This window comes from Nanorana parkeri, unplaced genomic scaffold (genome assembly GCF_000935625.1).
Source record: "Nanorana parkeri isolate BGI_ZX_2015 unplaced genomic scaffold, ASM93562v1 scaffold298, whole genome shotgun sequence".
NCBI classification, from domain to species: Eukaryota; Metazoa; Chordata; class Amphibia; order Anura; family Dicroglossidae; genus Nanorana; species Nanorana parkeri.
Window position 1 is genome coordinate 237,961 of NW_017306566.1, and position 13,564 is coordinate 251,524.

At 46.4% G+C, this 13,564-nt stretch overlaps 1 protein-coding gene across 1 annotated transcript; it reads left to right on the forward strand.

Moving 5' to 3' along the window:
• The first annotated feature begins 1,153 nt into the window (after positions 1-1,153).
• On the forward strand, positions 1,154-12,999 carry CMPK2 (cytidine/uridine monophosphate kinase 2). The gene is made up of 5 exons (XM_018557717.1): positions 1,154-1,819; positions 4,051-4,162; positions 6,890-7,091; positions 8,341-8,574; positions 12,843-12,999. Exons 1-5 carry the CDS (start codon positions 1,154-1,156, stop codon positions 12,961-12,963), a joined length of 1,335 nt encoding a protein of 444 aa, XP_018413219.1. The 3' UTR covers positions 12,964-12,999.
• The last annotated feature ends 565 nt before the right edge of the window (positions 13,000-13,564 follow it).

Genomic DNA, 13,564 nt, shown 5'->3' on the forward strand with positions numbered 1-13,564 from the left:
GGATGAGACCATGACACTCACATTCAAAGAAAGTCTTTATTGTCTTCCAAGTTGAATGATGCATGTGGCAAAGAAGAAGACCTTGGGGCGGGGGAGGGAGGGGGGTTGGGTTCACTGAAGGCATGTATTGCAGAAAAAATTGTTTTCCTTGTTTTTGTTTTTTTTCTTAAGGCCCAATTTAAGACACAATATGACTCCCTTTCCACCTGCCCTTCCAACCCATCCTTTTTTATTTAAGTTCTACTGAAGCAAGATGTTTACATGCCAGTCCCCTCCATTCCTTTATGCAGGCATCACTCCTATTCTGGATCCTGAGAGGACCCCACAGCTGGACAGCCAATAGGAATTGTCAACATCAGGGCTGGCCTTAGGCCTTTAGGCGCCCTGTGCGAGAAAGCTTTAAGGCGCCCCTCAGTGGCCACACCCCTCAGTGGCCACACCCATTTATCACCCATAACATCATGTAGACAGTGATGTGGACACCAGAAGAAGGACCCGGAATGTAAATGTAAATAAAGGAAGAGAGAAGACTGAGTACAGGAGGATCACATGCCTGCAGCATATTAGGTGAGTAAAATGTCAATTTAGATGTTTTTTTTTTCTACTCCAGCGATCAGAAGAAGGAAAAAATAGAAAGAAGAAAAAGGAAGAGAATAAAGAGAAGAAGAAGTAATAAGAATAACAGAAGAAAGAAGAAAAGTAGAAAGAAGAAAAAAGAAAAAAAACAGAAGAAAGAAAGGAAAAGAAGAAAAGAATTCAAGAAAAAGAAAAAAGCAGAAAGAAAAGAAGAGAAAGAAGAAAAAAAAGTAAGAAGAAGAAAAGAAAAGAAAGAAGAAAAGAATAAAGAAGAAGAAGGAAGAAGAATAACAGAAGAAAGAAAGAAAGAAAAAGAAAGAAAGAAAGAAAAGAAAAGAAAAGAAAGAAAAAAAGAAAGAAGAAGTTTGGTGCTGAGTACAGAGTTGGTGGGGTGACTACTGAGAGCTTATCACATGTTTCTTGTATCTCTCCATGACATTACTAGGAAACAGAAACTCTGCACACGGTCTGAGGTGTGGCCAAGTTTCTTTTCTCCTCTGATCTCCTCTTAGTTTCAGTTTCTTTTCTCCGCAGCAATGACATGACAAGCTGATACTGTTTCAGTTTCCTCAGAATGATGGCAGTCCCTGTCACCTCTCACACCCTTTGCCTCCAGCTCTTCTTACACACCAGATCTACACTGAGAATCTGCAGAAGGATGGCCAATGCTGGCACTCAGGGCAAAGTAAAATCCCGGCTCTTTGCTGTGGAATCTGTCTGCTCTCCCCCCTTCTATTTCACCTCTAAAGACAATGCAAGCCCGGTGCCCTCTGGGACCTCCAATGTCTGGCCATTCCTAGCACGAGGCAGCTATGCTCATTCATTGTGTGTAACCACCGGCCCTCGGGTGCAAGCAGAGAGGCTACACAAGTCACTGGGAAAAGAACTGACTGAGATGCTGCCTGGGATTCAGGTTGTTAAACTCCTCTCATATGTTCCTGAGAACCTTCATGGCTCTCTACAGAGAGGGTTCCTAATTCTGGATCCGCAGCGTCGCCCTGACTTACAGAATAAGCTGCACAGCCTACTGAGGAAGAACCAGGAGAACATCCAGCTGTGCACCTATACAGGAGAAGAGAGCCAGGTCTGGCAGAGCCGATGGGAAGCCAATGGACAAGTCAAGGAGATGGACAGGTCCGAAGTAGTGGCAGTGAATGGCCCGATGCCTTCCCCATTCGTGGAGATTCTCAGCGGTTCTGCTGTGTATTCCTCCCTGCAAAATGTACTGTCTGTGCTGCATGAGGTGAGATATAGTATACTGCACAAGGTATCTGGTGTTATTTTGTTATTTCAGGGGTAGGCAACCTTGGCACTCCAGCCGTGGTGAAACTACAAATCCTATCTTGAATCTGCCTCTGGGAGTCATGTCCGTGACTCTCAGAGCTTTGCAATGGTTAGTGGGAATTGTAGTTCCACAAGAGCTGGAGTGACAAAGTTGGGAGTCATTTTAATAATTTACTAAATGCCTGGAGTTAGGCTTTAAAGCTTACCATACACGCTACAATCTGACTGCACAATCTTCATACAATTTTCCTTTAAGCTCACCATACACGTTGCAATCTGATTGTACAATTTCCTTTAGATCCTCCAACAACTATGTAGTGCAAGGGCATGCTTGATTGGATGCAGATTGATTGGAGAGTTGAGGTTACATAGTTTTGATACATTTAAGTTGATTGTACAAAGATTATATGGCCAGGTTGTAATGTGCAGTGACCCTTAGATTCAGCAATGCTATGTTAGGCTCCATTCACATATAGCGATTGCGTTTCCCGTGCAGAAGACCTAGCGTCCTCCCGTCACCCTAGGCTCAGTATACTCAGTATATGGCGGATCGGTGCGGGGATGGGGGAATCCAGCCCCTCCCCTGTCACGGCAGAGAGCCGTGACAGGATCGAGAGGTGAGCGAACGCCGGTATGTGTTCGCTCACCTCCCGATCTACTAAGCCGACCTGTGACAGTCTCATTGTCACAGGTCGGCTAGAACTATGAGGTGAGTGGAAAGCACTCATCTCATAGTTCTCCTTTAAGCAGTCAAGTATACGCTGGCGCTCTGTGAACACGCGCATTAAAGGGCGCTCACAGAACATTTAAAAAATGCACCACATGCTTCCGGCGGCATTACTTGTTAATGGCACCTCAAATGCGGCTGGCAAAATGCGTGTTTTCCTGCACATTGATGTGCGTCAAGCGCACACAAACGCATGGTAAAAAAAACACAGTATGCCTGTAGCAGCGTCTGCTACATGAGCTGCTTTACCATATTTAAATAGGAAGTCCCACCGTACTCCTGACCGAGAAACCCCATATATATTTTGCCCCCTCTCAAACATGCACTTGTCACCCCAATTCCCAAAAAACCTTCACTGGACCCTACCAACCTCAATAATTTCAGACCTATCTCCTTACTCCCATTCACCTTAATGCTCCCATACTACAACACCTTATCTACAACCGCCTGAGTTGCCACCTCGCTAGTAACAACCTTTTGGACCCCTTTCAGTCCGGCTTTCGCCCTCAACACTCCACTGAAACCGCCCTCCTAAAACTCGCCAATGACCTAATAACTGCTAAAAACAATGGCCACTATTCCTTACTCTTGCTATTAGACCTCTCTGCTGCTTTTGACACTGTTGACCACCCGCTGCTCCTCAAAAAACTCCAGTTGGCCTACAAGACTCTGCTCTCTCGTGGTTCTCCTCCTACTTATCAAGCCCTCCTTACCATCTAGTCTTGAATTGTGTTGTAATTGCAATGTCTTCCTAATATTGTAAAGCGCTGCGCAAACTGTTGGCGCTATATAAATACTATGTAATAATAATAATATATTTTGGGGAGTGCTGAAGTGGCTGCGGATGGCGCCATCAAGTACTTACAGAACAGAATCAATGGTCACCAGCACTCCAAGTTTTCTTCAATATGAAATCCTTTTATTCATCTTAGTAGGCCATATCACCATGCGTGGCAACCTTTCTGAATCTTTCCGGTCCCTTCATCAGGCTAACAAAGTTTGTTCTACGTGTGGCATCCATTGAAATCAATGGGAGACACGCAGCAAACGCGAGAAAGTGCATGAACGTGACACGTGTTCATGGATTGCGAGGGTGAGAACGGGGACTAAAGCTGAAGCCCAGGTATAAAATATTCTGCATACCTGCAATCGTCCAGCTTGGCCCAATGTAATTATGAACATGTTATACCTGATTGGCTCACGTAGATGCTGTAAAGCACTGTGACAGCCGGGGCTACAAAAGTGCTGAGAGTGATCATCTGGATTCTGCCTGGCGCTGAGCTGAATGGTTTCCCCTCTGCTCTAAAAACACAGACTTGATTGGCACAGCGACCATTCAGGGAATGCCTAGTTTTTTTAATCAATTCTATGATGATGGTTGTTTATTATTGTTCATATGTAAAACTGAAATAAACATCAATAAAAACAGAAACATATTAACAAATATATATTGTTTTTTGTAGAGCTCCAAAGTTATCCCAGAAGCTGGCAAACTTTTGGAATTTGTGGAGCTGAGTACCGTTCCAGAAAAAGGATCCTATCCTGTCATTGTAATAGAAGGACTTGATGCTACAGGTAAGACACAATGGAGGTACATAAAATAGAAAATGTGACTGTGTTGTCAAAAACTGAAGTTTAACTGCATGCTGACTACGGGAGCTGGCCTTTAAATATGTGCAGTGACACTGGAGGCTAGTAGGAGGGGCTCCTGTTCATTTGTTTACTGTGATTGGCTGTGCAGTGTTCATATAATTGGTAGCCTGTCCTACCGGCTCCCAGTCACTAGTGTTTGACCGCGAGCTGTCGGTGACAGCTCCGTCATGGACGAAAAATTGAGTGTGCCCCAGAACAAAACAGCAGTGCATGTATATGGAAGCTAATATAAGGTTAAGGCCCAACCGCCGTGCTGCCTCATTTATGCATTATACTGTCATAAAGGGGTTAAGGCCGTGACACACTGCACGCAAAGCCGTGCAGAGCGAAGCAAAGCTATCCGGCACGGAGCTTTGCGTGCAGTGTGTGAGCTGAGTGCCGTCAGATGATTGACAGCACCTTCAGCCAATCGGCTCGTCCGTAACAACCTGCCAGCTGTCGCATCGCGACGCGCTGGTTTATACGCGCGAGCCGATTGGCTGAAGTTGAAATTGTTCATCTCGGCACGCTCAGCTCCGCGAGCTCTCGCAAGCTGAGGTGCCGAGCAGAAAATTACATGACACACTGCTCGCAAAGGCAGCGCGCCCCCGCTCCGCGCTGCTTTGCGTGCAGTGTGTCACGGCCTTTAATCTACCTATATGTTGTCTTCCCTGCTTAATGCCGCTCCCCTTCATCAATATGCTGAAGCAGTTTTAAAAATACATTTCTAATTTCACTACCTACTTTTGTTTTAGACCCAGTGACGCCATCACTGCATCTCTGTACTTCATCATGGCATTCCTGCCCCACAGATGCCCATAAACAGAGGGGCGGGGTGCCTTTGCTGACATCATAATACCTAATATGGGAAAATGGCTATGTAGCATCCCCCTTCCTTGGTCAGCGCTATCCCAGCACAGAATAACACTACCGGTGGCTCTGAAGGGGTAATCTACAGCCAAATGAAACAACGGTTCTCCCTGTCTTTCCTCTATAAGAAACCTCTATTATGGATCCACAGCACACCAGCACACTTTGAGTTACTAGGGTCGGTTGCTATGGGTTACAGCAGCTCCAATTCTTCTTGTCTAGGGATACATTCACTCGCTTCTGCCCATCACATTTACCGCCATTTCTGGTGATTGACTGAAGTGAGGTCCAGTCTGTAGTTGTGATGCTTGAAACCTTTATTTGCAGAACTTCAGGGAGAGAGGAGGAGGGTTAGGATCATCCAGGCACATGTAGACTCCATGGCTTTTCAGAGAGAGTGTGGCTACTGCTTCCATGCACAGCAGGTCAAACACCTGATACTGGAGGTAGAAACTACTGATCCTTGTCTTTAGCAGTAGCAACCACTGGACCTGCTGCAACCAGGCTCCAGGGTCTTTACATGGCTAGTCCCCAGGATTTTAGGCCTAGCCAGCTCAGGCTGGGCCCGGGGGAGGAAGAGAGAGGTCACATGGTCCATCCCAAGTATTTATCTCCTCCCCCAGCATGCACCACTGGCCATCGTTCAACAGTGATTGGCTGGGGAGGGATATCCACTCCTAGCAATTCCATTGGTTGCTCTGTTCTGTGACCAGGGCACACCCTGCAGTATCTCTAGCAGCAGACAGATGGTGAGCAATGATAGATTGTTTAGGGGGAACGCCACATGAACCCAGACTACAAATTAGTATCAGGCCACAAACAATCTGATAAACACTAAATTTAATAGCACCCTTTCCACTAGGACGCTACAGCTATATTAGGTATATGTAATTTACCTAGTATTGTCGTGCAGCCATATTAGATCAATGACATCACTGCATCCCGCCCCTTTGCACATGTGCAGCAGCTGGCGGGGAAGGTGTCCAAACCTGAGCTCATCCCTAATTATTACCTTCGAGCTGAGTGTCTTTACACCTATATCTAAAAAAATACATTTAAACAAGAATCTGAGCATATGTGATAAACACATAAAACAAATTCTCATGTCTATGACTGGTATAAATATAAAAAAAAGTTATTTAAAACCAAATTTTAAGCAAATACAGAAAGTATCCGTTGATGCATAACAGAGATGCAGTGCCTTTGTAACTTGTAATCCTGTTAATTGAACTAAAATCACACATCATCATCCTACTTATCTGTCTCCCTCATACTACAAATTCCCCCGCCATCCATGTAATGGAGATAAGGAGAGAAAGGCATGTTTTTAGGAAAGCAGCCTTGTGACAACCATGGCTTCCTCCATACATTCAGTGGAATAAGTGAGTGTAGCCTTGTGACAACCATGGCTTCCTCCATACATACAGTGGAATAAGTGAGTGTAGCATTGTGACAACCATGGCTTCCTCCATACATACAGTGGAATAAGTGAGTGTAGCATTGTGACAACCATGGCTTCCTCCATACATACAGTGGAATAAGTGAGTGTAGCCTTGTGACAACCATGGCTTCCTCCATACATTCAGTGGGATAAGTGAGTGTAGCCACCCTGGGGCAGGATGTGTATTATTCAGAGGACCAACAGGTAAAAATAAAGGAAAAAAGTCTAAAAATGTTAAATCACCACAGCCACACTACCGAAGGACTAATAAGCTACAATATTACCGCGTAACATTTTTGTTGTAAATGGTGATCTAATATCCAAAAACAGACAATCATTGTGTTTTCTTTTTCTCAAAGGGAAATCTACATTGACAGAATCTCTTAAAAAGCACCTAAAAGCAGCACTCCTTAAATCTCCACCAGATTCAATTAGTCGGTGGAGGAAAACCTTTGATGAAGAGACGTCACTCATAAAAAGAGCGTACTACGCCTTGAGTAACTATGTCGCAGCAGTGGACATCGCAAAAGCATCAAAAGAATCTCCAGTGATTGTTGACAGGTTGGTTAAAGTGTATCTAAAGCCAAGAAAAAAAATGGCATATTGCAGCTTACCAGTACTTAGATTTGGCGTCTGCATTAGTTTTCTCCTTTATTTTTTATTTTTATCTTTATTTTCACGTGGTTATCCTGCCACACTTCCTGTCCTAGGGTGACAATGCTTGCTGATTGTACTGCATCAATGGAGGAACTGCATTGTTACCCAAGGATAGCACTGCAGAATACCTCCCCTCTCTCCTCTTCTCCATAAAATAGAGGAAGATGTTCTGTGCTCTTCAAAGATAGCTGAGAACAATCCTAACTAATAACAGTCAGCAGAGGAAGAATGCTGTTCTGTCTCCCTAGTCTAAGCATTGAAAGTGTGATCCCTGTAAGTTACAGTTGTGGCGAGATGGCAATAACTCCCAATCTCAGTAGAGTGGGCAGACAGTGACTCAATCCATAAGACACCTTGAGAAGTTTAATCCAAACTGTGCAGATCTTTACAACAGCAAACATAGGGTAGGCCAAAAGATCATAATGTGATCCACTCAGCAAAGGACACGTGGCTGAGATAAAAACTGGAACATAATGAAGAAGGGTGGAGCTATCTGCACAGAGGAAAACTGTACTATGGGGAGGGATGGGATAAATACCAGAGACAGAAATCATATATAAAGGCATATCACAAAAAGTGCACAGGAAGGTATCAGTTAAGAAGATTTCTGGCAGGGCCTTCATTTTTAGCCCTTATTGAACCATTATAACAAAACACTTTGGGGTCTATTAATAACCAACGGGCGAGCTGTTCACGTTATAAATCTTTCTGAACATTTGTTCTGTGCAAATAGATGCAAAAAAGAATGCTCTTAGTATATTTTCTATTCAGGTCACATCTGATATAATGTAATACTGCATTCTGGCCACTAGATGGAGCAGATGAGTATAAGAAATAAGTATTTATTTCCTATGCTCCTCAGCTCCATCTAGAGGCTATAATGCAGCACTACATTACATACATTCAACCTGAATAGAAAATATAGAATGTTTGTTTTTGCATCTATACGCACAGAGTGAATGGTCAGAAAGATTCATAGGGAGAATTGTTCTGTGAATCAGTTATGATTAGACCCTTTTATCAGACAAACAGGGAGCAAAAAAAGGAGAAGTTTATTGTTGGGGGTTTACATACACTTTAAGTGGAGATGTCTATTTCAGTATCATTTCTCTTTCTTTCACACATTCAGCTTGCCTCTTTATGACCCGTCTAGGTTCTGGCACAGTACAGCTGCCTATGCTATAGCCACAGAGATCGGAGGTGACATTCAGAATCTGCCAGACCCTCACCATGTCGTTTACCACTGGCCAGATGACCTCCTTAAACCCGACCTTGTCATTTTTTTGACTGTTAGCGATGAGGAGCGAATTCGTCGTATTCGCAAGAGAGGACTTGCGGAAACACAAGAAGAAAAAGAGCTTGAGGCCAATAATATGTTCCGACAGAAGTAAGTTTGTATATGAAGGATGAATACACCATCTAAAGCGGTTTAAAAGGATATTGAAGTTTTGAAACCATATCAAACCTTGAAGAAGAACTCAAGGAATGTAAAAAAATGAACACTTGCTGTGGGGCTACCCCCTCACTGCAAGGGTTAACTGCTAATATTTCTCTAGGGGGTGAAGTAAAAAAATATTCTCACCCATTTCTCAATCCTGCCTGGCTGCTAGACCTGTCCCATTAGCCTCTCCCCCCCACCCCTGGCTAAGGCGGTCTAAGCCCCACTGACATCATCATGTCTAATCCAGGTCCTTTCAAATGCATTAGATGTGAGGATGCCGGGGAACATACCATAGCAGGAGTGGAGGGAGAGAGACGTGAATACTCATCACTGCACGACCGAGGTTCAGGTGAGCATATCTTCTTTTTTGTGCTCCCCCTAGAGAAAAAAGTGGTTAACCCTTGCACTATGTGGGTAGCCCTACTGCAGGGGTTAACTGTTTGCATATATGGGGTTCTCCTTTAACTACCTCCCGGCCGCCTGTTGTAAGAAAACGGCCGGCCGGGAGCTCACTGGATCTCAGCCACGCCCACGGCGCGCGTGAGTGGGAAAGTACCTACACTTGCCTGTCAGCGATGCCTGTCAACATACAAGCGATCGGCCGGCTATAGAGCCGGCGGATCGCTTGGATGGGGTGCCGATCCGTGCCCCTAGGGCGCCCCCCCCGCGCTCCCCCCTCCCGCTGTCACGCTGCTCCTGGGCTCTGCTGTGCTCGGTGAGAGTCCAGGACCGGCATAGTGCCTCTCTGAATTGATCAGAGGGAGATATGTACACGATCTCCCTCCGGTCCCCTCTCCGCTGTCAGAATGCGGAAGTGATGAATATGGTCAAAAATGGTATAAAATGAATTTCAGTACAGCGTTGCATGACGGAATAAATGTCAGTCAAAGTACCGCAGCGCTGAATACTAAAAAATGGCCTGGCCAGGAATGGGGTGTAAACACCTGGTCTTCAAGTGGTTAAATTGTATTTCCACTTTGGCAGCCAAATTGCTTTTCACTCACCTCATAGTTCTAGCCGACCTGTGACAATGAGACTGTCACAGGTCGGCTCAGTAGATCGGGAAGTGAGCGAACACATACCAGCGTTCGCTCACTTCTCGATCCTGTCACGGCTCTCTGCCGTGACAAGGGAGGGGCTTGTTTTCCCCCCTCCCCGCTCCAATCCTCCAGCGCTCACTGGCAGGACGGACGGGGAAGGGGGCGGGTACAGCTGGCTCTGCCTCTAGATAGGCAGAGCCAGCTGTCAGTCACGCAGCTGGGCGGAACCAGACATAATTGGCCGGATCCGCTTCAGCTGCGGCGTCTCAGTATACCGTGAGCTACAACTCGCGGTATACTGAGCCTAGTGTGACGGGAGGATGCTAGTTTGTGTCCTCCTGTTACCCTAAGGAGAACTATGGGGAAAAGCCTTAACCCCATAGTTCTCCTTTAATGATTAACCCTGTCTGTACTGTCATACCCTGTCATAATTTGTAAACTAGATTTGAACACTGTCTGTCCTAACAAAGGGTTAAAGATCTCAGAGCTTGGGTGGCACATTGTAAGTTAATGCACTTTTTTTTTTTTTAAACTGTCCCTTGGTTAGTCCCTTATCTTCACATTGCCATCTACTCCAAGCCATAGAAGCTGCCCATAGAGTCCTATGTATAAACCTACTCCAAAGAAACAACTACAAAGTAGGACATTTTTTTAAATGTATTTTTAGGTCTGCTATGTGAATGGGAACACATAACAAACACAGTGGGGGTTCTCAAATTTGACTGCAAAAGTGTAATCACACTCTAAGGCCTCAAGAAACAAGATATAGTTGCCTGGGCTGACTTCTGGTATCCACAAAATACACTTACATTTCTATTCAGACAACATTTTCCTTATAATACTATTGGAAGTGTGAACAGCACATGGGATCCTGGTCATTAATTATGTTTATGCTGTATACTTCAAAAGAGCTTAACCAAGAAAAAAAAAAAATACACAGATCAAATTCCGCCCGGGACCCTTACATGAGTATCAGCCGACGGCACTGGCAGAACTACCAGGGTCGCGTGTGCGACAGGGCCCTGTTTAAAAAACGCTTGATAATTTGTGACCGAGCACTGGCGTTCAGCCTGTTGGGGGGGGGGGGGCCCAGAGGAGAAGAAAAGGGCCCGCACACAATCATCCTGATTGTGTGCGACCTGGCCTGCTATGCCCTGACGCTATGCATCAGCCTGCTCTGACGGACCGAAGCTTGTCCGAGCAGGGCAGTGAGAGGGAAGGGTTAATTGGTGCCAGTGCCGAACCCGGCGGAGGGGGGGCACAGGAAGCATGTGCCCTGGTCACGCCGCGTCAGGGGGGGAAATTCAACTGCCGGCTTCCTCCCTCTCTCCTCCCGCCGCTCTGCAGGCATTGCCAGGGCCAGCTCTGCACCTGAGTAAGAATGAGCTCAAGCGTGTTAGCAGCTCCACGTGCCGCGCCCGCCAGGAAGCTCACAGGCACTGAGACATTTCCCGATCTCTGCAGCTGCGGACCGCGAAAATTTCTCAGTACCTGTGATTGGCGCTGCGCGCTGTCAGCTTCCTGGTGGGCTCGGCACATGGAGCTGCGAACACGCCCAAGCTCATCCTTACACCTGAGGGCCCTGGGAAGGAGGGGGAGGGCTCTAGGAGTGGTGTCAGGCAGAGAGGGAAAGAGAGGACCGACCTGGACATAGAGGGTGGGTGAGCTGCCAGCAGCCCTAACCCTGAACTCTATCGCCTGAGACCCTGCAGAGCCCTGGTGAGACTGCCGCAGCCCTGGTGAGACAGCCCGTATAGCAGGTGAGATTTCCGCAGCCCTGGTGAGACGACCTGTATCCCTGGTGAGAACGGCCGTATCCTTGGAGAGACCGCCCGTATCCCTGGAGAGACCGCCCGTAACCCTGGAGAGACAACCCGTATCCCTGGAGAGACCGCCTGCAGACCTGGAGGGACTGCCCGCATCTTTGGTGAGACCGCCAACACCCCCATATTAACCACCATGGGAAAGAACTGCTGAGCGTCTGCCTGCTGGGAGCTGTAGTTCCAGGAGGCAATGACGGCACCTTGGTGGTTAACGGGCCCCCTCAAGTGGTGGAACGCCAGGGCTCAGTCACAGCTATGACTCTGGTAGTTCCACCGCTTGGGGGTGCCCAGACAGGAGGAAGAGGGCCCCGTTAACCACCTCAGCTCCCAGGATGCAGCAGGCCAACTCTCCGCAGCTCCTTCCTATGGCGGTCGGGGTTGGAGTGGGCCCTTCATGGTTGCTTGCACTGGGGCCCTGAAGCTTCTAATTATGCCTCCGCCCCAGCATTGCCAATCCAGCGGTTTTCGGAGCAGGCTGGGGCCCATCAGCGCCGCCACTGCTCTGATCTCGGACCAACCGGAAGTGACATCACGCCACTTCCGGCCGGTCCTGCGGGAGAAGAGGCCAGATGTACAGGCACCAGGAGCAGGTAAGAGGAGCTGGGAGGAAGATGAAGACCCAACCAGCCCACCTGGGACCCCAGCAGGCCCCACCATAGAGAGTCTCAGATGGGCTGTGCAGCATCTATGCTGAGCTCTGCAGGGTCACTCTCAGGTGGGTCCTGTGTCCACCGTGTCACTAAGCCCAGAGTCCATCGGGTCACTAAGCCCAGAGTCCAGCAGGGTGACTAAGCCCAGAGTCCATCGGGTCACTAAGCCCAGAGTCTATCGGGTCACTAAGCCCAGAGTCCAGCAGGGTGACTAAGCCCAGAGTCCATCGGGTCACTAAGCCCTGAGTGTCATTCTGCATTAGAGTGTAAGCTCCTCTGCACAGAGACTGATGTGACTGGCTCAGTGTTCTCTGTACGGCACTGCGATATATGTCAGAGCTATATACATATACTCTTAAATTCTTGTTCAATTTATTCGATGATCGTCACAAATGCTAACATTTGGGGCCACGTAGAGTCCCTTCCTCAAGGTAACACAGTGTCAGTGTCACCTTGAGGTCACATAGTGTAGCCAAAGGATGCCTAGTGTCGATCATCTAATAAATTGAAGAAGAATCTAAGAGTATACCATCTGTGTGCTGGTGATTATCTGATCTTCACTTTGGAACTTTCACACAACGCCATCCATGTCATCACTGCGAGCACCACCATTCTACAAGATTACAATGCTGTATGGAGTGCAGGTGACTCGGGGCACGTTTTCATTTTGTCTTTTTCAACTTTTCTTAATTGTCTTGTAGAATTGAAGAAGCATACAGAAGAATGGAGAATCCAGGATGTATAGTTATTGACGCCAGTGCTTCCAGGGAGGATGTATTAAAGGAGGCATTATCGGTTATAAAGCAACACTGTGGCATCTAGGTACACCGACCTTTCTGAAGGACAAAGCTGGATTCTGTGAAGATGTTTTAATACAAGTCTATTATAAACAAGTCTATTATACCAATATGACATTCAGTGCTAATGTTTTGCTGCTTTTATTTGTCATGCTGGCTTTCACTATAACTGTCTGACTGCTGTGTGTACGTGACGGGGATGAGAAATGCAGCGTTTCAGAAAACTTACAACTATAAAATTACAGAACACAAGATTCATATTCAAGATTCACCAGAAGAAACGTGAACAATAATTGTAATAACTGGGGTGCATTTTATCATGTGCTGAAAAAAGAGACTGCAGCAAATTTATGTTCCAAATTTGATTTTTTTTCTTTTTCTTGAAAGGTTGATTTTCCAAATAAATGTTTCAAGATTGGGACACCTTATAATGAAATAAGTTGTGTAATAGTAGCGCTCTGGACATAAATGAAACTGTTGCATGCGTAAAGCGATATTTACCACTTGCTGACCGTGGTGCTAAACCCCCTTCCTGGCCAGGCCATTTTTCAGTATTCAGTGATGCGGTACTTTGACTGACGTTTATTCCGTCATGCAACGCTGTACTGATATGAATTTATATCAGT